At 40.4% G+C, this 23,781-nt stretch overlaps 3 protein-coding genes across 6 annotated transcripts; 2 read left to right on the top strand and 1 right to left on the bottom strand.

Moving 5' to 3' along the window:
- Window positions 1–1,438: 1,438 nt before the first annotated feature.
- On the top strand, window positions 1,439–8,473 carry LOC115389018 (interleukin-18 receptor 1-like). 2 transcript variants are annotated; one of them, XM_030092381.1, is made up of 10 exons: window positions 1,439–1,781; window positions 2,885–3,119; window positions 4,040–4,196; window positions 4,324–4,474; window positions 4,561–4,623; window positions 5,862–5,985; window positions 6,450–6,586; window positions 6,766–6,909; window positions 7,004–7,156; window positions 7,243–8,473. In XM_030092381.1, the coding sequence occupies exons 1-10, from the start codon at window positions 1,739–1,741 to the stop codon at window positions 7,590–7,592; spliced, it is 1,557 nt and encodes a 518-aa protein (XP_029948241.1). In that variant the 5' UTR covers window positions 1,439–1,738; the 3' UTR covers window positions 7,593–8,473. The 2 variants fall into 2 exon arrangements, with proteins under 2 accessions (XP_029948241.1, XP_029948248.1); XM_030092388.1 differs by lacking the exon at window positions 1,439–1,781 and having other exon boundaries at window positions 2,896–2,953.
- A 4,095-nt stretch (window positions 8,474–12,568) lies between these two features.
- Window positions 12,569–20,541, top strand: LOC115391812 (interleukin-18 receptor accessory protein-like). 2 transcript variants are annotated; one of them, XM_030096173.1, is made up of 12 exons: window positions 12,569–12,710; window positions 12,822–13,029; window positions 13,285–13,435; window positions 13,522–13,690; window positions 14,259–14,315; window positions 15,072–15,201; window positions 15,363–15,517; window positions 16,658–16,795; window positions 17,446–17,556; window positions 17,643–17,771; window positions 17,848–17,963; window positions 19,109–20,541. In XM_030096173.1, exons 1-12 carry the CDS (start codon window positions 12,623–12,625, stop codon window positions 19,313–19,315), a joined length of 1,659 nt encoding a protein of 552 aa, XP_029952033.1. In that variant the 5' UTR covers window positions 12,569–12,622; the 3' UTR covers window positions 19,316–20,541. The 2 variants fall into 2 exon arrangements, with proteins under 2 accessions (XP_029952033.1, XP_029952041.1); XM_030096181.1 differs by having other exon boundaries at window positions 12,578–12,710; window positions 12,830–13,029.
- pcnp (PEST proteolytic signal containing nuclear protein) lies at window positions 19,700–23,758 on the bottom strand. 2 transcript variants are annotated; one of them, XM_030096202.1, is made up of 5 exons: window positions 23,654–23,758; window positions 22,273–22,499; window positions 20,939–21,013; window positions 20,805–20,860; window positions 19,700–20,691 (listed from the first exon to the last, which is right to left on the bottom strand). In XM_030096202.1, exons 1-5 carry the CDS (start codon window positions 23,700–23,702, stop codon window positions 20,580–20,582), a joined length of 519 nt encoding a protein of 172 aa, XP_029952062.1. In that variant the 5' UTR covers window positions 23,703–23,758; the 3' UTR covers window positions 19,700–20,579. The 2 variants fall into 2 exon arrangements, with proteins under 2 accessions (XP_029952062.1, XP_029952053.1); XM_030096193.1 differs by having other exon boundaries at window positions 22,273–22,502; window positions 23,654–23,714.
- Between the last annotated feature and the right edge of the window lie 23 nt (window positions 23,759–23,781).

Raw genomic sequence — 23,781 nt, 5'->3', positions numbered from 1 at the left:
GGTCGAAAGGTCCTCGAGCTGATCCCAGATTACTCTGTGGAAAGACAGGGTACACCCAGCAGATAATGGTCCTCCACAGTAACCACACAGAGAAAAATCACACAGCGATGGGAAACTTTGAGTCACCTTTTAATCCCCACTTGTTTTTGGGCTCTGTGAGTAAACCGGAGTATCGGGAAACCCACGCAGAGAATGTTCAAATTCCACTCAGAAAGAGTTGGCCCAGACTCAAGCCCATCTGATTTAGAACAACCCACTACACCTATTGAGACTTTATCAAAATTGGATGAGCAAGGTTGCCCGACGTCCCAGGCTACGGTGCAACTGCTTCACCACACTGTCTGCAACAAGAATATGTTAGAATTATCTGTAATTGGGCCCGTATAGTGGTGAGGAAGGGGGCTTTCCTTAGAAGGGTATCGCTTGGTTTTTCATCAGTATCAACTTAAAATCCCCCGATAAAGGTTCTGCTTACACAAACTGCACTGAGAGGAAATAACAACCACAGGAAACACAATCAGTGCATAAAAAACATAGAATTGGATGGAGACTGAGGTTATAGGAGATTTGTTTCTCTCATTTAAGATGAGACTTTAAGGTCAATTTATGTAATTGAGAAATGTATGCCTTTGGTTCTGATATTTATGCTACTGTATGTGGCTTATGTTTATGTTCATCATTCAAAAAATTGTTTGGTTGGCGAAAGGACTACACTTATATAGCACTTTCCACACTGCTACAGCAGAGCCCAAAGCACTTTACACTGCACTATCACATTCACACAGACACACATTCACACACCAGCAGAGGTGTCTCTCAAGCAAAGGGACTCAATCCATCCACTGGTGGCAATTTAGGGTTCGGTGTGTTGCCCAAGAACACTTTCACATGCGGACAGAGGGAGACGGGAATCAAACTACACAACCTCCCGATTGTTAGACAATCGCTCTCTCAACTGAGCCGCAGCCGCCCTGTAAACCACCTGGTTAGTCGACCGACCGGCTGGCTGGCTGGTTGGTTGGTTGGCTGGTTGGCTGGTTGACATCTCAGGGTTGTCTCCATAGGGCTAGCTGCACCAGAGGTTTCCTGTTGTCCTGTTGACCTGTGATGGACAGCCAACCTCACTCATATTCAACATATTCAAGTTATATCCAACACAATGTTGGATAAAGCAGTAAGAGACTGATGGGTGGAAAATCATATAGAAATCGAGTCTGCCCCAAATGGAATAGAAAGTGGCACATGCTGTGAAAATTAACATTTATAAAAAAAAAACTTAATAATATCTTTTCAAACAACTGTGCAGACAGATCAAAACCTTTTCCTGCTCGACCCGTTTTCTCAGGTTGTGCTCAGCCGCTGCCTGTTTCCTGTGTCAAGAAGTTGAAGTACCACAACCGGGGCGGGTGCAGTCCCTACAGCCTCCACCTCACCCTGCCAACCGCAGGGTCGAGCTCTGCTGTATGTCCTGATATTTCCTGAAACTTTCAGTAAACCGCACTTCTTTGCTCAGTGTCGTTGGTTTTCATTGCGCATTGGTGTCTCTGGTGTGACTGCCGATAAAACGAAACTGACGGGTTTCCATTGAACTTCTTCTTTTTCTCTACGTGTTTGTTTTCGCAAACTGCAAAACCGCTCCGTCATACTACGACAAGGAGAGTCTCTTATTTTTTGACATCTGAAGAATAGACAGTTTCCTTCCCTCCTTCTGTTACCTGCTGTCCGTCTGCTGGCTGTCATGAAGGGCTTTCTGCTCTTCCTCCTCCTCATCCTTCGAACAGGTAAGAGAACATTGTGATATAAAATAACAAAATAAAGATTTACCAGGCTAAAGAATGAGATGAATTTTCCAGATGGACACTGGCACAACACAGATCTCATGCTGTGTTACTTTTAGATAATGTAGAGGAAGAAGCTGAAATAATGTTTTACAGCAGGCAGGATGAAAGAAGCAGAGCTTTCCCGTTCACTTGTAAATTGGTACTACTTGTTATTGTCTTCTTCTGGTAAAATTTCTCAATTGTTTATTCTATATTGTGTGTGATTGTGATATGATCATGTTTATTATTGTGTTTTAGTGTAGGAGGTACTTGATACAGAGATATAAATTAGTCATGGAAGCACATAATGCATGCAGTTGTGGGTCTTTAGTTTACTCATTTATTTTTCTTATTTGTTGATGATCTACCATTTGTCAAGACACATGCAGGTCCCTGTAGCCAGAGGAACCCTATAATGACTTGGTCAAGGGTCGTCACCCAGAAATGTAATATTTCACAGTGTTAGTAAATAACAGCTTTGAATGTTTCATCTGTTGGACTTATGTAAATATCAATGTAGAAATTAGATACTGGAAACAAGCATGCAGTATTTTGCACATTAATATCCGGCATGTTGCTCTGTTTGCAACAGATTAGTCAGGTCATGCCTGAATGATCCCTTCAGAGGATGCTCATATCACACTGTTTGTTACAAATAGCCAGCTTTGGACTGTTTTACCTGCAATAATGTTCCACAACATCAATTTAGTAATCGGATAGGCATTTAAGGCCATGGCACTAACTTCAAGACCTCTTTTACAGGAAAAACTAAACAAAACATATATATATATATATATATATATATATATATATATATATATATATATATATATATATATATATATATATATAACAAAAAAAATAAGGCTACCCAGTTTGCCTATCCCAGCTAATCTGCTGCTTAAATCTGATGACACTTCATATAATTATCCTTTGTCTTTAATAAATGTCTAAAAAGAAAGAAAGAAAGGGAGAATTTCATAGTTAAACAGTTCGTTTTGTGTTTTCTGTGTCCATATTCACATATTAGCACACTGACCTGTATGTCTTACACTCTTCTGCAGGAGTGTGCACTCTGCAAACAAAGAAAGTCAGGAAAGATGAGGTCGTGGCTCTTAAATGTGGAGAGAAAGGTAAAGGCAGTGACAAAATTCTCTGGAAAAATGAAACCAGCCAGATGTACCTGCACAACATGTCCCCGGCTGAGCAGGAGCAGAGGAATTTGGTGCTCGATGGGCATTTTCTTGTAATACTCTGGGCATCTGTAAATCATCAGGGAAATTACTCATGCGGTCTCAGGTAAAGTCCAGACATTCCTAAATAAAGACATTTGTACAATTATTCCCATAATGAGTCAAATATTCTAACGTAAGTACTATGCACGCTCTCAAATTTCATTTTGACTATGTGTAAATGTTTTTGTGTTCAAACTTGTCTTTATGGAACAAATATAATCCCACATGAAGGATTTTGGATGTAGTGTGAAATTGAATTATGCGTGAATGGTTTAATACAAATAATTGAGAAGTTAACCTTTTGGGGGTGTTTCCATGCTTTCTATAGAAAGATTGACTGAGGTAATTACAGCTTCTGGTATAAATAAGAGAAAACACATAAGATCTGGCTTTCCGTTTTTTGAAACTTGAAAACCAAAATGCTAGAAAGCAAAACAAGCTGGACAGTTTATGAACAATAAATCTGAAATTGAATTATATGATAATTTCAAAAATGAAAAGAATTACTTTTCTGCTATTTTTAATTTTTCTCAGTTGAAAATGGTTTAGTAGTTCAGTAGTTCACCCTGACAAAATCAAGTTTCAAGCAAGGTGAGAAAAAACAGTTCCCTTTTAAAATGGCAGGAAACTGTGGCTATTCCTGTGAACATCAAATGAGATCGTCCTATTGAAATCGGGTTACATATTTTCAATTTTAACTTTCTGAAGGTTGTATTATTTTATTAAAAGGTTTGAATGTTTAGCATGCTATTGCATTTTTTATTTATTTATCCATATTTGTTGGAAGGCTGTTAAAATGTTGCAAAATGTAGAAGACAATGTTGTACATTATCAAGTCATATGTTTGTGAATGAAATATCTTGTTTTATTGAATTTTTCAGAGAGAAATATTACTTCTTGCCTTACAAAGATCCCATAAAGTTACTCATTGTGATGACAACATGATACTTATACTAAGTGATTGTTGTTTTTTTTAACCAACAGCAACTTCAGCAGCCGTTCCTGGTTCAAACTGACAGTGTTTGAGGGGAACACTGGAGAGCATCCAAGGACATGCCACGAAGAAGAACACTGTAAATTGACTTGTCCTCCCATGAGTGTCCCTCCTAACATGTCAAGCACTGACCCTACCTGGGAAAAGGTATTCACGGCGGGAATCCGTACCGCCACCCACTGCACAAGTGAAGTCGCCTGAAACTTACATACTGTACCTTCAAGGCTGATTTTCAGGGACGTTAATGCTCAGAAAATTCTATTCCATTTTTCAGCCGGATGGTAAGCGTGAGCAATTGCCTGAAATCCACTTCCAAAGTGTGAAAATGGAAGATGGTGGTGTCTACACTTGCTTCAGGTCGTACCCTTATTATGGTCAGATGTATAATAGGACCTGCAGAGTGAAGCTTGTTGTTAAACCAAAAGGTAAGCAAAGCAGTTCCTCAGTGTAGCAGTCGTTCTCTGGAGGTGTTTATTGGTTTTGATTGTTGTTGTTTTTTCATGGACACAAGAACAGAAGAAATATGCAAAAATCACTGAGCCAAGGGAAAAGGAGGTGTTTTATGTAGATATAGGTGAGTTGTGGTCTACTTGGATATGTACATGCACACTGAGCTGAAAATCGATACTTGTTGATTCTCTGTCTTTGGACCCATATATGCAGAAAGAATATATGGCACCAGTTTTCAGTCTTAAAGGGATACTTCAACATTTTGGCAAATTGGCCCATTTAGCGCAATTCCTTAGTCATTTGGAACAGCATACTTACTTTTTTTGTGAGGGCGAGCTGTTGTTTATCCAGAGGTGAGTCGGGGAAGGTTTTCGGGACAGACACAATGGAAGTGGATGGTATTTTTGTTCCCCCTCGTCAAACTCATCAAATACACAATCTAACAACCCCAAAACACTTTGGTGGACACGTTATAATCCGCACATTCACTACGCTGTGGAACACCAACAAATAATGTTGTAGCGTTACGACACTGAAGCAAATACTAGGAACTACTTTTTCTTTTGAAATCACTACACCCAGACGCCATGTTTAGTAAGCAGTTCTGTCTCAGCAATCTTCGCATAAACAACTCAATCTGGTGATTTTGCATTAAAGCTAGGGTTGGCGATCTTGGAAAACTAGCATGTAGCATGAATGTAGCATCTCCCAAGGCTCCGCCCAGCTCCCACCCTATTGGAGGAGCTCCGTTGGGAGCGGAGACGCAAAAAAGGTTCCGCCCGCGCGGTGCGCGCAGCACTTCCGCGTCCAGTGCGTTCCTGGCGTAACCTGTCCTCAGCGCTTCGTTTCTTCGTTTTTCTTTATTTGCACTATGCCAAGTTATGGCGCACTCACCGGGAAGTAAAGCCCCAAACATTCTTCTCCGCCGTTCTGCAACGACGCTCCGTCCTTCTACGCGTCCTTCTAATCAGGGTCAGTGCACGCCATTGACATGTACGCGCAGGGGGCAGGTCGAACGGCGAAGGGATTTGATTGGTTTAAAAAAAGGTGTCCCGTCAAGACGATTGGTTGCTGTTTTTCCCGTTTTACTCCTGCTGTACATAGCGGATATTTTCCAAACTACTTTAAGAACACGCTATGAATTGTTTCCCATTGGGTCATAAAGATCATTTTAACCAGTATTTAAAAAAATGTATCTCATTCAAATCGCCAACCCTAGCTTTAATATTTCACAGCGTAGTGAATGTGCGGATAAAAGTAAGTATGCTGTTCGAAATGACTAAGGAATTGCGCTAAATGGGCCAATTTGCCAAAATGTTGAAGTATCCCTTTTAATATCTGTGTGAACTTTGCTTCTTGCAGGTTCACCAAAAGTCATCCACTGCAAAGCTGCTGTTGATTTAAAGTTTGATGATTTGTTTTGGTTGAGCAATCAGTCATTTGTCGAAACGAATGGCAGCCATCCAGTTTTCTACAATACCACATGGTGAATATTACAGACACGTCTGTCTCAGTGTTTATCGGTTTTGTTTTGTATTGTTTTGTTTTTTTCATGCACACAAGACCAGACAAAACATGTTAAAAACCACTGCACCAAGGGAAAAGGAGGCATTTTATGTGGATATAGGTGAGGTATTGTGCGTGCACATGCACACTGAGCTGAAAAGTGAAGATGATACTGTGGTAAAAATTTGAGAAAACTCTACTCCTCTCAGATTCAACAAAGGAGATTCATTGCAAAGCTGTTCTCTTTTCAGATTTTGATGATGGGCTTTTGTTGAAAATGAAGAAGAATGACCAGTATTCTACAAAACGTACAGATCTCCAAGATGTGTTGACTTTTAATATTACATTTGAAAACACAAATTTCACAGACAACAAGGGAGAGTACTCATTACATCTGCACAAGCAACATTTTCTCCTTGACTTCTTTTTCTTTTTCTTTTTCAGGGAAAACGGTGATAAGATGACAGCATCTTTAGTCTTCAAAAGAGTGTCAGAGAATGACCTGACAAAGACTTACACCTGCAAACTTCAATCTGCCGGCCAGGATTCAAGCTCTGTCAACATCACACTGAGCCTAAAAGGTTTTTGTTGTACATCCATTCTTACGGTTTGACAGTTTTGCCATTTCTTTAAAATTTTGTAAATTATTTTGTTCAAGTTGGAATTGATGTTTTTCCTCCTTAGTTCTATTGGACTGAGTAACATTCGGGTGAGTGCCATCTCATTAAACTCAAATATGTGTTTGATTTTCCTCCTGCAGCTCGCCCTTCATACGTTTCCCTGGCTATATGTAGTGTTTGCGTCGTGTTAGCGGTGGTTGTATCAGCTGTGGTCTACGCAAAGTTTAAAGTTGACGTCACGCTTTTCATGAGAGACACCGTTGGCTGCCACCGCCGTGCGTCAGGTGGGAGTCTTGTTTTCTCTTTGGCTCAGTTTGTTGATCTTCAAGATGTAATGATGTGTGCATTTCATTGCTAATGCTTTTCGTCTTTGCCTAGATGGAAAGAGCTATGATATATTTTTGATGAGTTACAAGAGTGAAACAGAAGTAGGAATAAACAGCCATGACAGGAAAATGCTGGAGAGCGTTCTGGAGGATAGATTTGGTTACAGCCTCTGTCTGTTTGATCGTGACGTCTTACCAGGAGAAAGTAAGTGTTTAAAATGACATGAAAAAAAACAACTAACCAAATGAAGTATTGATATGATGTCTGATCTGAGCCCTGTTAATCTGCAGGCATAGCAGAGGCTGTGTTGGACTGTGTGGAGCGGAGCCGCACTGTGGTTTTGGTTCCCACCTCTCCGGATCCCAGTCTGGAGTCTGGATTGCTGAGTGCGCTCCATGCAGCCTATGTGGAGCGGCAGACTCGTTTGGTTTTTATCACCACTGAGAGAACAGGAGCATTGAGCACAGGCTCAATACCAGAAGCCTTACAGCTTCTAAGTGAGGCTGGAGACCATGTCACTTGGAAAGGCAGAGGCTCCGAAATGCCCTCGTCAGCCTTCTGGAAACACTTGCGTTATCACCTCCCTGCCCCCCATCATCCTCCAAAATCAAAGATTTCACTCAAGACAATCAGTTTATAGTGAAATGTTTGACCAAGTTTGAATCTTTACCATCAGCGTTGCTGTCAGTTTGTGGGTTTTTGGGTTGCATTTGCATTGGCTGCTACAGAAGACAGTTTGGGACTGGAAAGTCAGGGCTACAATCCCACTGAGGGTCAGGGAGGCCATGTCTGAGTTACTCAAAACCATGAAAAACTGTTAGCAGGAACTCAAAGTATGCCTATACAAATCCGACAGTCTTTCTGCCACTCCAAAGAGTATCATTTATTCATTCTTTCATTCATTCATTCATTCTTTCGTTCTTTATTGGCTCTTCACCATGCCCATAGTATGGAGCACAAAAAGCTTACTGGCAGACAGAAAGCCATATACGTCACCAAAAAGAACACCATGATTATCCAATGTGCTAGAACTTCTGCAATAAAAACTGTATCTGAGGAGTCGGCATATAATTTTTTCAGATGAATCAGAATCAACACTTTCAAAGCAGGAATAAAACCCAGAATATGATTTCTGGCTGTAAAAAGCAGGTCAAGAAACTGACCAGTGCAAACTGTGAATTAAAGCATTGATTGTTTCTTTATTTAATTTTTCTTACAAATCTTCATTTGCTGTGAAATGTTTCCTGAATTGTGCAAGTACCTTTGTTTTTGCAAAGTGAAGAAAAGTACTTTAATTTATACATGAATCGAATTTAAAAATGTAAGATAGCGTCTCACACCAGTATTCATATTGATGCTACTGACATTTCCAGAGCTGTTTGTTGAGAGTAATGTCATTACAATGGAGGTGAAACAATTCACATTTTTGTTCCTATTGATCATTGTGACTTCTATTCTTTTTATTCTTATTTAATGTCATAATATTGTTTTTCCTGTTTTCATTCATTCATTCATTTTCCGCCGCTTTATCCCTTTCGGGGTCACGGGTGGCTGGAGCCGATCCCAGCTGCTGTGGGCGAAGGCGGGGTACACCCTGGACAGTTCGCCAGTCTGTTGCAGGGCTGACATATATAGACAAACAACCATTCACTCACACATTCATACCTAGGGGCAATTTAGGGTGATCAATTAACCTACCATGCATGTTTTTGGACCGTGGGAGGAGGCCGGAGTACCCGGAGGGAACCCACGCACACACGGGGAGAACATGCAAACTCCACACAGAAAGGCCCCGAGCCCCGGCCGGTATTTGAACCCAGGACCTTCTTGTTGTGAGGCAAGAGCGCTAACCACCGCGCGGCCCTGTTTTCATTTCCTGTTTTCATTTGATTAAATATACTACGCCACATGTGACACGTTAAGTGATGCATCATGTTTTTTTTCTCTTCTCCTCTATTCTATCAGTGATTTTGTGTGTGTGTGTGTGTGTGTGTGTGTCTTGTCCAGCATCCACACAAGCAGAATTCTGCTGTAATGTGCCAAACAGGTTTGCTCTTCCAAGGGGAGCTGATAAGTATAAGGCTCCTCTTGATAATATGATTTGAGTTTGAATACTGGTACATGATATTGCTGGACCTGACAGGGGGACAAAAACACAGGAAGAAAAAGAGAAAAACAAAAAACAGGAAAAGAAATGGCAATACTAATGAAAAAGAGTGGAGGAAAGAAAGAAAGTGTAGAGATACATCAGCAATCCTTCAATCAGAACCGCCACTCCAGAGGACCAGCAACTACACCTTCACAGAGATACAGCAGAGAGCATCCTATGGAATTTTGTTAGGAAATACAGCTACCCAAGACGTGCAAGCTGAGAGACCTCTCAAGAGAGACCTAAAACAGCCAGCCATTAGTCTAACAATCCACAAGAAAACACGGTGACTGAGTCCAAGTCAGAATATCAAGAGTGCAGAGTGATTGAAGATGAGTGTGATCATGCAAACGTGACCGTGATCATGAAATTATGACCTCTGACCTCTGACAACATCAGAAGCAGCCTAAAGAGGCCCTCAAGACCCAGGCGACAGCAATCCCAGAGCCAAGATCCCAGCGAACAACCCCAGGAAGTCCACACAGTGGTCCAGGCAGGGGGCCCGGTCCCGTACCCCGCCAAGCACCAGATGTCCGGGGTGGGCAGAGCAGAGGGCCTAAGGCCCAAAGAGCTCAGGAGCCACCCCTGCCTCTCAAGCAGAGGACCATGCCCATACCCAGGAGAACTGGCCTCCACAGACAGCTACCCGGCATGGAGTACTGTAACCTATATACTTTCTAGAGGTGAACTGTCTGCTACCTATGCCTCCTAGAGCACACGGCTTCACAATCTTACCTTTTAATAATTCAGATTCTCGAAATAATGCACAGTAAAATGTGTAAATGCTTCACGATATAGACCTTAGTCCAGCCTTAAACTGGATTCGCACCGTGAGGTAAGACTAAACAATACAACAACCTGCAGCAGAAGGTCGTGGATCTTTCTGACACACTACAGAGAAAGCAACAACATTTCGTTTGCTGAGATAAATGTCCTCTCAGTTTTCAGCATCTATTGTTAATCATCTGGTCAGTCACATTTAAGGCAGAACTGTAAACTGATCCAACAAGACAGGGAAGGTGAATATACTGTAGGTCAGCCCACTGAAGGTGGAGGCAAGACCTACAGAACTGGGGTTTCTGCTCGTTTCTGTGGATTTGCCAAAATTTACCAGTGTGAAGCAGTGAGGACACACACCATGCTTTCAGTCTCTAGTTTTATACTGACAGGATACAGTTTGCAGGTCAAAACTCACATTGCCTTTCCGGCCAACCCTTGTTTATTTGTTTGACCTACTTCATCTGTCTATGTCGACAGGACCTCACTATTTGACGAATAAGATGCAGTTGTTGATAAACATCCAGTCATTCATTCTTCCGTTCATCTACTATACCCATTCTGTCGAACTTCGGCCTGCTGAAGCCAACCCCAACAAAGTCAGGACATTGAAAAAGCCTTCTACTCCCTCAAACCAATTAAAAGCTATGGTCCTGATAACATTTGTGACTGCTTGCTAAAATGTTGTGCAACAGAGCTGAGCTCTATTTTTCAGCACATTTTTAATCAGTCTCTGAAGAGGCGGCATGTGCCAAGAGTCTGGAGAGACGCTGTTGTTTGAGGCAGTTGCACTGACATTGCTTGCAATGAAATGTTTTGAGAAAATTGTTACATCTGGAATTCTTTTTTTTTTTGTGATCAAATATTTTATTTTATTACATGGTCACAAAATGCCCAAGGCACAGAACACGCCAATGAGTATAGCGCAAATATGAGCAGTTACATCTGGAATTCTGAAGAACACTGAGCATGACCTTGATCCCATGCAACTTGCTTATAGACCCAACAGAGGGGTAGAAGATGCTACCGGTACTTCATTAAATCTGTTTTTAAACATTTGTAGAGGGAAGGACCACATGCAAGACTTTTATTTATTGATTTTTCATCTACTTTTAACACACTCCAACTCCATGTTGTCAAGGCCATTAGAGCATTTTAACATAAGCAGCAAAATTGTAGGATGGATTCTGAATTTTTAACCTAAAGGCTAAAGAACAGTGACACGAGCTATCTAATTATCATTGACAACAAACTGAATTTTGAGGCAAACTGTGAAGCTGTTTACAAAAAAGGATGCCAGAAATATGTCCACTTTTAATATTGACAGGACCATGTTGACTAAGTGAATGAGTTTTATCTTTCTTTCTTGTTTCATGGTTTGGAAACGTGTCCTTGTTAAAAAACCAAAACTGTTGGAACCAAATGGTGAAATGGTGATTGGAGAGTCTCAGCTTCACCTAGAAGCCCTGTACACTAACGACTCCCATCCCCTGAATGGAGTTTTAACTGCTCCCATCAGGTTGAAGGTTTATGGTACCTGCCTGCAAATCCAAACGCTACAAAAACTGCTTTGCTACCAAACATCTGAATGTAGTCAAAAAAAAAAAAAAAAAAAAAAAAAAATCCAAGCATTCAAGAGTGGCTGCCTTGCAGATTATAAAAATTCTGTATTTCCAATCTACTTTTCTAAAGGGTAACGATAAGATTAATATGACTATTGAGACAGTGAACCGAGAAGAACAATCCCAATAGAGAAGTGTCAATTACAAAGAGCACTTTGGAGTCATGGGCTATGTCGAATGAATACAGGATGAGCCAACGAGCCATTCGAGCAAAACAAAAATAAATTCATTAAGGGCGGCAGCGTATGGGCGGCCGATATGATCAAAAATACGGCGTCAGAGACGGCGTTTAAAGCGGCGTAAATATGGGCAGACGCCGTTCGACGTGACGGCGTTCGGCGAACGGCGTCTGCCCATATTTACGCCGCTTTAAACGCCGTCTCTGACGCCGTATTTTTGATCATATCGGCCGCCGATAGGCAGCGTGACCCAGAAATCTGCGGCGTCTGCTGTCTGTGGGTTTGCCATCTTTACCACAGCAGTGGCTATTATAAGTGCTGGCAAACAGCTGTGTGGGAGATCTCACACACACACACACACACACAGAGAGAGAGAGAGAGAGAGAGAGGGAGAGAGAAAGTGCATTTTTTGAGAAATTGCTTCTGGTGAACAAAATTACAGAAAAGGCACAAGAACACACCATTGTGAGCTCAGAGAGCATGTGTAAAATCCAAATGGAATTGAACTTTGCTGCTGTTGTTGTTGTTGCTCCTGCAAGTGATGATGTAACTTGTCATTACTTTTTATTTTAACAATGTCTGTCACTGTTTGGTATGGAAGATACTCAATGTGTTCACTGCAAAGAGGACTTGCGTAAGAAATAGAAGGAGAAGGAACTACGTTCGGCTTAAACGAGTGCAACTCGGGAAACCACACAGGAAACTCTTTCACCTACCAGGAAATCTATACACTCTGTAAAAAGTTCTATCACTGGGCTTAGCATGAGAAAGAAAAGGCGCAAACAGCAACAGCGGGAGGGAGAAAATACCAAGAATTGCAGATGCTGTTCATGGGTGAGAATTGAAGTTGGGTGGTGGTGGTGGTGGTGGGTGTGTGGGTGTGTGTGTGTGTGTGTGTCTGTATGTATGTGTCAGCCCGTTACTACAGATTAAGAGACGGAGAATGCAAACAGGATACTTTTTGTCTTTTTTGTTCCTTCCCATATTTTTCGAGGCATGCTGTGTGATGAAATGTCAAAGGAGAAGAGCAGGTATTTCATTTGACAACAAACTATGCTTCAATATTGTTTAAATTCACTTTAAAAAAAGTGCTTTTTCTCATTTATTGCGCTTCAGACTGATGATCTTGTGTACATGTCAAGTGTTGCAGGACACTACACATCAGTATTACAGAGCTGTAAAGGGGGAATTGTTCGCCATGCCATGCATTAAATCCTCAAGCGGACATATGGAGACTTCGTGGTTCAGGACTGAAGAAGGAGGGGAAGAAACTCAAGGATCACCCATTGAATGTAGGACAAGATTTCAAGTTGAAACCAAACATTCTGGAAACTACACAAGCCTCACAGGGTAAATATCTTTCAGTTTAATGCTTCTTTGGAGACAAAACGACCTTTAACACCAGGGATTTTATCACAAAGCAAGAAAGAGTTCTGCTTTCTTTGATCTGCCTGAAAATTCAGCCATATACTAAACAGAAGACTTTTGTTGATGTTGGTTTTTAAGAGAGGGATAATAATAGATTTGATAAATAATATTCCTTTTTATTTGTTTTAATGTTGAAAACTAAATGGTTCAAGCGTCTGCTCTCCTCTTGGTGGACAGGATGGTCCTTCATCTGCAGGTACTGGACGGAGTCGCCACCAGATGCGTTGAGTCTGACAGGACGAGTGTATATCTGAAGGTGGCTGTTAGTGGGACAATCCCCTGCCCTCGTTTCCTCTGTGGAAATAACACAGACGTCATCTGGTACAAGGTGAAGCAAACTCAAGCACGACTCACCATTTTGTCATGAAAATGTCTATACCAAAGAAATTACATGAGACACCTTCCTTCCTGCAGGGTAACAAACCTGTGTGTGAAATGCAAAGAGATTTGTCTGAAAAAGAGGGGAATCTAACTCTCCGTAGTGTCAAATATGCGGACTCCGGAATATATTTCTGTGACAGACTCATCAGTGATCAAGGGGTCCTGTGGACCCTCAGGAGAGCTGTCAATGTTACCGCTATTCGTAAGTGAGATGTTCCTATCTGTGTTACTTCAGGCTTGTAAAAGCACACATCACAGTGTAATAACACACATAACATGTTTATTTACCGTGCTCATGCCATACATTTTTTCTCCAGTGCTACGGCAATAAACCTGAAGTTTGAGATATCTTCAATAATGTGGGAAATCACCTAAAGTTTTCATTTATCCAGTGAATCACCTTTCTGTCCTCAGACATCATGTTTGGCTGGGAATTTGCTTGGTTTTGACAGAGTAATACAGAAAGCAATTCAACTTTTCTTTTCTTTTTTCCATTGCTAGAGGATTTTTCAGTTTTTCTCTTTTTGAGTCAAACATCATTGTTGAGGAAGCAACACATGATTAATAGTTAGATTTAAAAAAATGAAGACAATATGAACTAAATAATGTCATGTAATGTAAAGTAATGAACTAAGTAATATATGAACTCAGTAATTTCATTCTGCGCATTCATTTGTTCAGTTTTTTTAATCCAGTACAATATTTTTACATTTAAAATGCTTGATTGATTGATTGATTGATTGATTGATTGTGTGAAATTATATCATCAGCATCTATAGATGCTCCAACCATTCCTGAAGGCAACACAGAGGAGGAAGTTGAGCTTGGTGAGTGTATTTCACTGTGCTGTGGTGTGGATCTACTACAATGGAATTCCTTTGCTTTATGTATTTGTTTGTTTGTTTGTTTGTTTGTTTTCCTCTATCATATCAAAATGGTTCAGTTTGTGCAGACAGACTTCTTTATTAAATTTTTTTAATCTGTCAGATTTCCCCAAAAACTCACATCAGTTACAGAAGTGGAAGCGTCGATACTTGGAAGTATAAAGTAAAGGCAAAAATTAATTATGAACTTCATTGATAAATAATGTGTATTTAAGGGCATTCTGGGACTTTTCTTCTGCTGGTGGCGTTGTTGGGAAAGATATACTCACAGCTTTTGCTGCTGTATATATTTGTCAGCATCGATTAAGAAATGGGACAGAAATGACAAACACCACAAAGTTACTTTAATGTTATGACATTAAAAAGGACCCAGAGAAAAATATCTTCATTGACTTCATTGTCCTCTCGACTGAAATCCCAAGTTAGCAATTAATAATATTTGACTTTTTGTTAATTTTGAGAAAAGGCAGAAAGCACAGCGTATTTAGTTAAAATGTGGGGAAGACATGCTATCAGACAAATAAAATAATAAACCAAAAAGGAAAGGTACAAAGTTATGTAGCATTTTTTGGTTTTTTACATTTCATAGTCACATGGGTTTTTGTTTTTTTTAGATTTGAGACATGATGTGACTTTCCCCAGAACCTGTTTTAACTGTTTGTTTGTTTGTTTGTTTGTTTGTTTGTTTGTTTGTTCCAGGACAGCCCCACACTCTGACATGTACGGCATATTTTGACTTTGAACCGGTATCTTCGCGAAAGGTGGAGTGGTACATGAATTATGGTGGCAACATGGAGAATATGACTCCTCTTCCCATGGAGGCATCTCAGTGAGTCGCGGTTCCGCTGTCTTTATTGTAGCAAAGAAGATCAATTCTCTCATGTGGTGACAGCGGTTCATACAAATCCTAACAGGACAACACAGCTGAGCTTGCTGGCAGGTTTGCTTTTAGGGTGTAACGGTGCTAAATAATTTTTATGTCTGATTCAGAGAAAAACCGGTGGATGTCGACAAGTACGAAGTCATAAAGGCTGCCATCATTAAAGAGGTGACACTGCAACACCTCAGCCACACCTATACCTGCATCGCCAGTAATACTGCAGGAAACAGCAGCATCACAGTCAAGCTCAAGAGGAAAATCAAAGGTATTCATGATGCTTTTACCATCCTTAGTCCTTCATGTATTATTTACATTGTGTTTTGTCCTATCATTGTCCTAACGCCTGCTTGATCTGCAACATGCAGCCCAATCCAGTGTGAACCAGCAAGGCTTCACTAACTTATTCATAACTTGAGGACTCTGAAAGCTTTTCTGCTGCAGTCAATCACTGAGCTTCACCAGCAAATGCCAGTTTAATCTGAAAAATCCTTCCAACAGCAGGGATAAATAAATGCTATTTAATGCTAATAATAATAATAATGCTAATAAATAAATGCTAGAAACTGTTTAGTTTGAAAGTTATTTACATTGTTAGTTACATTCACATTAATGGTCCTGTTTTCTCTGACATCACGCCCTCATGCAAGTTAAGCCCCTCCCACAAGAACGTGCAACGAACGCCCCTCGACCAATCACGGTTAGAGCCTCATGGGCTCTTCTGATTGGTCAAAGATACCTGGAGCTGTCGAGATTCCTTTTCAGCTCAGAACAGAGACAGATGGAAACGCTGCGCCTTCGCGATAGTGCAATTATGCTACACTCCTAAAGGATAATCAATGGATACTCTAACATTTAATCCAAAGAAAACACAGAAAAATTAGCACTGGCTAGCAAAATCCTACCTACAGCACCTTTAATTCATAATATAATATAATATAATATAATATAATATAATATAATATAATATAATATAATATAATATAATATAATATAATATAATATAATATAATAACCAGACTGCTTTAATTTGCACTTTGTGAGTTAAACCAAGGCGACTGTTTTCCTGATGCTTTAGGGCTGAATCAAGAGCAGAGCCAAGCTATGACTTCTGTTTCTTTAACCCCCTTTTTTTGTCAGTGTTTCACTCTCTGTCACTGGGCACTACCTTCCCGTCAACAGATGGACAGGGAAATTGATCAGCCAGTTAATAAATTAGGTGAATGAGCTAAAAAGATAACACAACTGTCAAAATGTTGCTCTGTGTCCACAACTTATGCAACAGATCGAAGTAAGCTTAGCAATTCAGTAATTAATGTTTATAGTGTCTTCCTTGTTTTTTTCACATTAAAGCTGTTATTGGGGATTTATGATCAAATATAATTGTATTGAATGATTCTATTTGCAGAGAAGTGGCCATCACTGTTCGGCTATCCCATCGTCTCCGTCCTGCTGGTTTCTGGCCTGGGAGTCATCTTGCATTTAAAATGGTTGGAAATCCAACTGATCTACAAATCCCATTTCAAATTCGGCAAACAATGTGAAGGTCAGACCAACACGAACATACGCTGCAGAAAGACAGACACTCTACTATCTTGACTATAGCTGCTTCATGATGTTTTCCATGATAAACCTTGACCAACTACTGGCATTTTCTTTATTTGTTATTCATCGCTTGACAGCATTTTTCAGGTTTCTCTCTGGTGGAACCAGCTCTACATTTCAGTGCAGGATTTTTACTGTTGTTGAGATTAAATGAGGTGATCCACGACCACTTTCTAGCTGATCTACCTATAGATTAAATTACTAGAGAACTGCACAGAATGCTCTCAACTCTTCTCTTCCACTGGATGTTATTAAGTTTGTGTCTCACTCTTGTGTTTTACACTCTTTATACCTTCTCTTCATTTTTCTGCCAATGTGTGACTGTTGAGAAAAGTATTTCTGACCTCTGGTTTGCATGATTTCACTGTTTGTTGCCCTTTGTTTAGTTCTTTGGGTCTTCATTTTCTGTAACTAAATATGAATCTGTTTGTACTGGTGGTTTAGTTATAAAGGAGATTTTCATTAAAAACAAAAAAAAAAAGAAGAAGAAGAAGAAGAAAGAAATACAACTAAGCTGCATTCAACTTAGTGCTGGAAAAGAGAATACGTCAAAACCTGGTCTGAATGTTTAATTCCATGATCTCCCTCCAGATGGAAAGCAGTTTGATGTATTTCTGTCACATGTGTGGAGCGCTCCCCTGGTGGAGGTGGCAGAAAGTTCAACTCTTTCCTCCAGACCAGGACTTTCCAGCGATGATGAACGTAGGCCCACACTTAATATCTATTTTTAACCTGTTTTCGGCTTTCAGTGTTCTACAGGCAAACCCAAACTTTCTTTATATTGGCAGAACTTTTTCCAATCACAGTTTTGGATAAAACCTCCAACGTACCCCTGGAAGGCCTTCTGCCCCATGTGCTGGAGGGTCAGTGGGGCTATCGCCTCTGTCTGCTGGAGAGAGATGTGGTTCCTGGAGGAGGTCTGATCCAAAACCGTGTGTCTGCATGATTTTTTCCGATAACAGTTCATGACGGTTTACCATTTTTGTTTTGCAGCATACACGAATGATGTGGTGCTCGCAGTCAAGAGAAGTAGGATGCTGATCTGCGTCCTGTCAGCCGAGTATCTCAGCAACAGCAATGCTGTGTTTGTGCTGGAGTCCGGAGTCAAGGTACACAAAAACTCACAGCTATGGTTTATTTTAAAATTATCTTATTGCTTAATAAGTGGGATTTCAGTGACTGGGGCATCTTTATTAGACAATGAATTCAAAGCCTTTTAAGGACTGTTGTTCTGCGACTGAGGTGATTCTGAGCATCTCATTCACTGTAAAACTTGTCCAGACTTCTGCTGAGCTCAACACTTCAAATCTGAAAACCTGACAAGTCAATTTAATGCAATTCAGAATACAAACGGTCTCATCCTGAGTAAAATATCGACGTGATATAGAAACAGCACAAACAAAGTCACTTGAAGATTATTCATTTATCATGTCCTCTCCATAGGAAGTGAAAGTCATTTTCAGAAACTGGAAACCACAAAGTTTGCAAGTTACTGCAGTACTCCCATGTCCCATGTTAGTGCTGCATGTTTCCCATGTCTGACCCATATAATGATTTGCTTTGATAAAAACCTGCTGAGGCTTGCTGTCAGGGAAGATAGAATAAGAATCACTGAACGTTTGTCAAAAGCCCATATGGTAAAATGCTCGTGTGACAAAAAGGGAGCCGCGGCATTCGTTGATCTTTACTGAATTTCCAAATAACCAGTCAGACCAGGAGACTGTCCTTCACAGTCACAATACAGATATATTTTATACATGACAGTCCTGTGTGACAACTGTGACGGACTCTTATGACCTGTTAGAGATATTTAAATGTTTTATAATGCAAGCAAGTGGATTTTCTTGAACCTATTTGAATTTGGTGCAGGTACTTACTGTCACAGTCCTTGTGGGTGTTTCCCAGACTTTTATCCAGAGAAAACTATGAATTTTTTGTCTGTTTTCTACACTGTAAAATAAAATGGTTGTCTGGTGGTTTCACTTTCAATAACACTTAGGGTAGTGTTGACGGTGGAAAAATAAGGTTATAAAAGCTAGCACTGCAGTGCTGCACTGACTAAAACTGAAACTAGTAGCTGTGGTTTAAATAAAAGTGTTCACTGCTTTGATCTACAACGTCAAAAGCACCTCTTGATTTGTTCTCTGTGATTTTTGAGCCACACGGAAATGTTTATCCTTTCAAATCATATTTGTTGTTTTTTTTATTAATATTCACTTCTGGACTAAAGACTTGCTACTTCACCCACGTTTAGGCTTTACTGCAAGCGTCCGCCTTTAAACTCTTGGTGATCTGGACCGGTGGAGCCCCAACATCACCAATCCAGCAAGACCTGCCCAAGCTTGTCCAAAGAGCCTTGAAGGTGCTACCCAGTCTGGACTGGAACTCGGGAAACCCTGCGAGAGGCACCGGCAACTTCTGGAGATCTCTGAGGAAGATTCTGCCTCGTCACAGAGGCTGATGGCAGTAGCGTTACTGTGAGGACCAGACTGGATCAAATGTGACATTTCTCAAACACAATGCTTGTTTATTGAATTTATAATGCTCAGCTATGTTACGAGGTTCTCTTCGGACACTGCTTGCAGGCAAAAAGCAGAACATAAAACATTTGTGTGAAGAAAACATGCACAGTAAGTAGCGGAAGGATGAATACCTGAAAGAATGTAGATATTATACAATCCGCATTGTACCTGATACAGAACACAATTCAGTGCTTAATTATCCTTTATAAGGTTCAACATTGACTGTTACATCTGCTTTCTCAGCCATAAATATTTGCAAAAAAACAGGCATTTTCTTTATTATGCATCTACACTAGTATTGTTTAATAAAAAGAGAATGAAGCTGTGGATGTTTTAGGTTTTAATTCATTTAAGGATGTCCATACAACAGTTAGGTGACCCAAAAAGCAGTGAATGAAAACAGGTTTTAAAAGCCACCGATCACTGCTGATATGAGCACTCAGCTCACAGTCACGTGATCAGGTTGCTTTCTAACTCCCATGTCGACTAATAAAAAAAAAAAACAACATATATTCAGTTGAAGACACAAAAATCAACGCAACCACTTTTCACCCTGTGCTTGCAAAACTCAGTGAAGCACAAAAGACCAGAAATACTGGCACAATGCTGAAACAGACAAGAACCAAACACGAGTCAGCCTCTGAGGAGGCACAGCCGGTGAAAACAGAAGGATTGTACACTGATGTTGACAAACTAAAAACATAAAAAGAGCTATTTGTAGATCCGCTGAACTCACAAATCAACTGGACACTGGGATTCACAATTCTGTTATGGATTTAAAAGTAAAACTGCGTCACATCACAGGTGTTTAGGAGCACATCGAACCCAGCGTGGGAGGAAAAAAAACAGAGACACCACAAAATGTTTAATGAGGGCTGTGTGAAGCTGGATTTCATCATTCGCTCACAGGTTTAGATTGTAGATAATTTCACACAGTTTGAAAACGATGCTCGGGTTAATGTTTGTGTCCCATCTCTCTATCAATGGACTGCACCTCTCCTCTCAGTTACAATCAACCAGCAGTGTTCAGGAACAAAAAGCAGTCACGATCATGGAAGGCTTAAAGTATTTTACTCTGCAGGTCCTCAAAGCTCAGTTCTGTGAATCGAGGCTGCAGTGAGGAATAATTTAACCCTTTGTAGATGCTTGACTGGCTTAACCTGTACAAAATTATTAATAGTGACAAAATCCCTCGATAGCTATTTACAGTTTGTCTGCTTGGGCCTTCAGCTTCCTCTCCCAAAGTTTCTTATGGTCAGAGAAGCCTTGCTTGCCCTTGTTGAAAGAATTGGGTCCAGCAGATGTAGGTGTCTCTCTGAAAAGAACACACATCAGTAGTTCAAACACAAACAATAAATACTGCAGCAACTAAAGTGAGACATTTAACCGATTTCCGTAAAAGAAGAAGCTGGGGAAAGGCCTCACTACCTGCCAATGTTCTTCATCCTCATTTTTGCCTCTGGGGGCATCTCCTCTGGCTCACTCTACGTGTCGGGATAAATTGAAAGTTAGACTCCACACATCTGTACAACCATCCCACTGCTGTGCGCATGTGTACTTACATCGTCATCCTCGTTGAAGACGGACGCCAGACCGGCCTTTTTGGGAGGAACTGACGGTGCAGGCTCTTTAGGTTTCTGTAACAAGTTGAGCAAAAAAAGATGAGAATGTCACTTCTCTGCTGGCTTCAGAAAACAATTCAACCATCAAATCAAGCCTGCTGTGGAAACCAGGACTCAACATTAACATCCTGTATTGGCTGGGACTTTTTTTTTTTTTTTCATATATTGGGAGACAGCTGTGGATCCCCACTGACTGCCTAAAGTGTATCCATGAGTAAGGAGGTCTTTACACACTTAAAATAATCACAATGCCCTGAATTGGCAACATATTTTCGCATGATCCGCTTTAAGACAAACAGCAGCTGCGGCAAATCTCTGCTAAAATCCATGAATGCAATGAGATCTACACTCACGGATGTAAAGGCTACTTGTGTTATGAAGATAACTGGCATTGTGTGATTTTTTTTTTCTACAGTTTATGAAAATCTTAAAGGTCTGTGACTTCTTTCTCTCAGAACATGTTCTTCATCCACAGTGGATTAAAAAAAAGGGCTGAAGGTGGCTGTCAAAAAATTCACTGTCATAAGTTGTTTCATGTGCTGTAAGCATTTCTCTCTGTGCTGAGTTTTAGAGAATATTTTGCTTATTCTACAGATTAGGGTTTACAAGAGACCGTTTGGTCTTGAGGTCTGATCTTCTCTGGTGTGACAGAAGCGACAACTGAGACAGAACGGTCTTAGCACTGCATGAGACTGCACTGGTTTGAGAACTGATCTTCAGTCTATGGAAAGCTGAACTGTTTCAGACAACTCCTTGAACGGCCTCAGAATTAGGTTGTACTCAGCGACTTGTCTCATCTTGCGAGATTATTTATTAAAGTCTCTGAAACTTTTTGAATCGCTTTCAGAGTGATTCCTGTGTTGTCTCTTCTTGAGGTCTTAGTAGGAATTTCCCTGACAGCAGTAAATTCTTTAAATATAAAAACAATCAAAATCTTTTATAGAATAGTCATATTTTAACTTTCAAAATTAACATTTGTATGTCTTGTTCTATTGCTTAATGGAAACAGTCATCAACTTCAGTCAGATTGCATAATTTACCAACAAAAAATTAGGACAGCTACTAATCACAGTGGCTGCTGAACAAGAGCCCAGGTGGTAACACATATGACAGATTGAGATTACAGTTCTAAAACCTTGTGTTGATAATCATTTAACCGATTCTTGTACACTTTAACATTCCTGCATGTGAACAATAAGTTACAACCCAACTTAAAGAAAATACTGACTTTATCATGCAAACACACTATGAAAGTTGCACTGCCACACACTCACAGTTGCGCCAAGCTTGATGGATATGGGGTTTGATTTCTTCGCCATCTGACTACCCATGCTAAAGCCTAACTTGGAGACTTTGCGAGGCGCCGCCGTGTCTGTCGTGGAGTCTTCTTCATCTTCAGGAGTGAGATGCTGGGATGTGCGTTTGACTGCTGTCCCTTCTCCTCCCACATTGCTACAAGAGACAGGCTTAGTTTTCACTCTGCCTCCCTCCTCCTGCGGCCCTGCTTGAGGCAAGACAACTCACCAAGGTGAAAAACTGGGTTTTAGGAACAGGGAGAAATGAATACTATCATCTTTACCTGTGTGGCTATGTTTCTAGCCATTAATGAAAATGAGGTTCCAGTTTACAATTTAGCTTTCTGTGTTAACATGAATAACACTGACCTCTAAAGAAAAGCTTCAACTTTCACAATTTACATTTCAATACATCAATCCAGACAGTTCAAGTTATTTTAACTTCTTAATTCAAATCCACTTGTAACAAAGAGTGAGCATGCAATTTTCATAAGACAGAAAGACTGGCAATGTGTCTTTCGCAAAATAAAATCCCAAATATCTTGAGACAACAGTAGGGCTAGAACTCGCATCATTTTTTGGGCTTCTTGGCCAAGAGTTCTTTTGATTTTGATAAAGCCTCGCTAAAATATTCTTAGAGTGAAGTACGTTTGGAAAATGACACAGCACAGCTGTTATGACATTTTGATGAATAATCCATCCATCAAAGACTGTATTCATGTAAGAAATCGGGGATCTGGTTTCCATGACACATCCAATTTCAAAAAGTATTCTCAGTAAGGATTAACATGCAATCACTTAAACACTTAAATACAGAGAAGTAAAAAAAAATATGAAATCACAGGTTAATCCTCTGCAGTAAATTCATCGTCCCCTGAAACTGCAGAATCAGACGATGAGCTTAAAAACTGGGGTATTATCAGGTCTTAGGGACTTAATGCACAGCAAAAACATTATAATATATTTGTTAGTAGTGGATGCATGCTGTGCAGGGATCAGTCAACTAGTGGTAACCTTTAAACTAAACTAGCTTTGCATACTAGCTAATGGTAAACTAGCTTGGCTAACGCTAGGCTAGCAAGCTCCCAAGACGCAGTAATGGAGACCTCACTGGTCGCCTTTACAGTTCTGGGTGGGAGTAACTTGCCGTATACTTTCTCTTTATATTAAGAACTCGGCTTAATATGTAACATTATAAAGCGCTAGCTGGCTAAGAATAAACAGCTAACGTGAAGTCATTTGCACTGTGCCGTCGCTGAGTAGTTGAGGTCAAATTCATTATAGATGCAGGAAATCACACTAAACATTTAACACTTGTTATTTATCAACAATTCAAAAGGATAAAGAGCATGAATATCACCTCCGTCGTCGGAGCTCCCTCTCCTCTTATACTCGTAATCCGCCATCATTTATTTGATCAAACTGTGCCTCTGTACGCCGCTCGTTAGTGGCACTGTGGGTCACGCGCACAGTTTGGTGCTGCTGCAT

Source organism: Salarias fasciatus, chromosome 1 (genome assembly GCF_902148845.1).
Source record: "Salarias fasciatus chromosome 1, fSalaFa1.1, whole genome shotgun sequence".
NCBI lineage: Eukaryota > Metazoa > Chordata > Actinopteri > Blenniiformes > Blenniidae > Salarias > Salarias fasciatus.
Note: the sequence above shows the minus strand (reverse complement) of the source record. Positions and strands in the feature narration are given on the sequence as shown.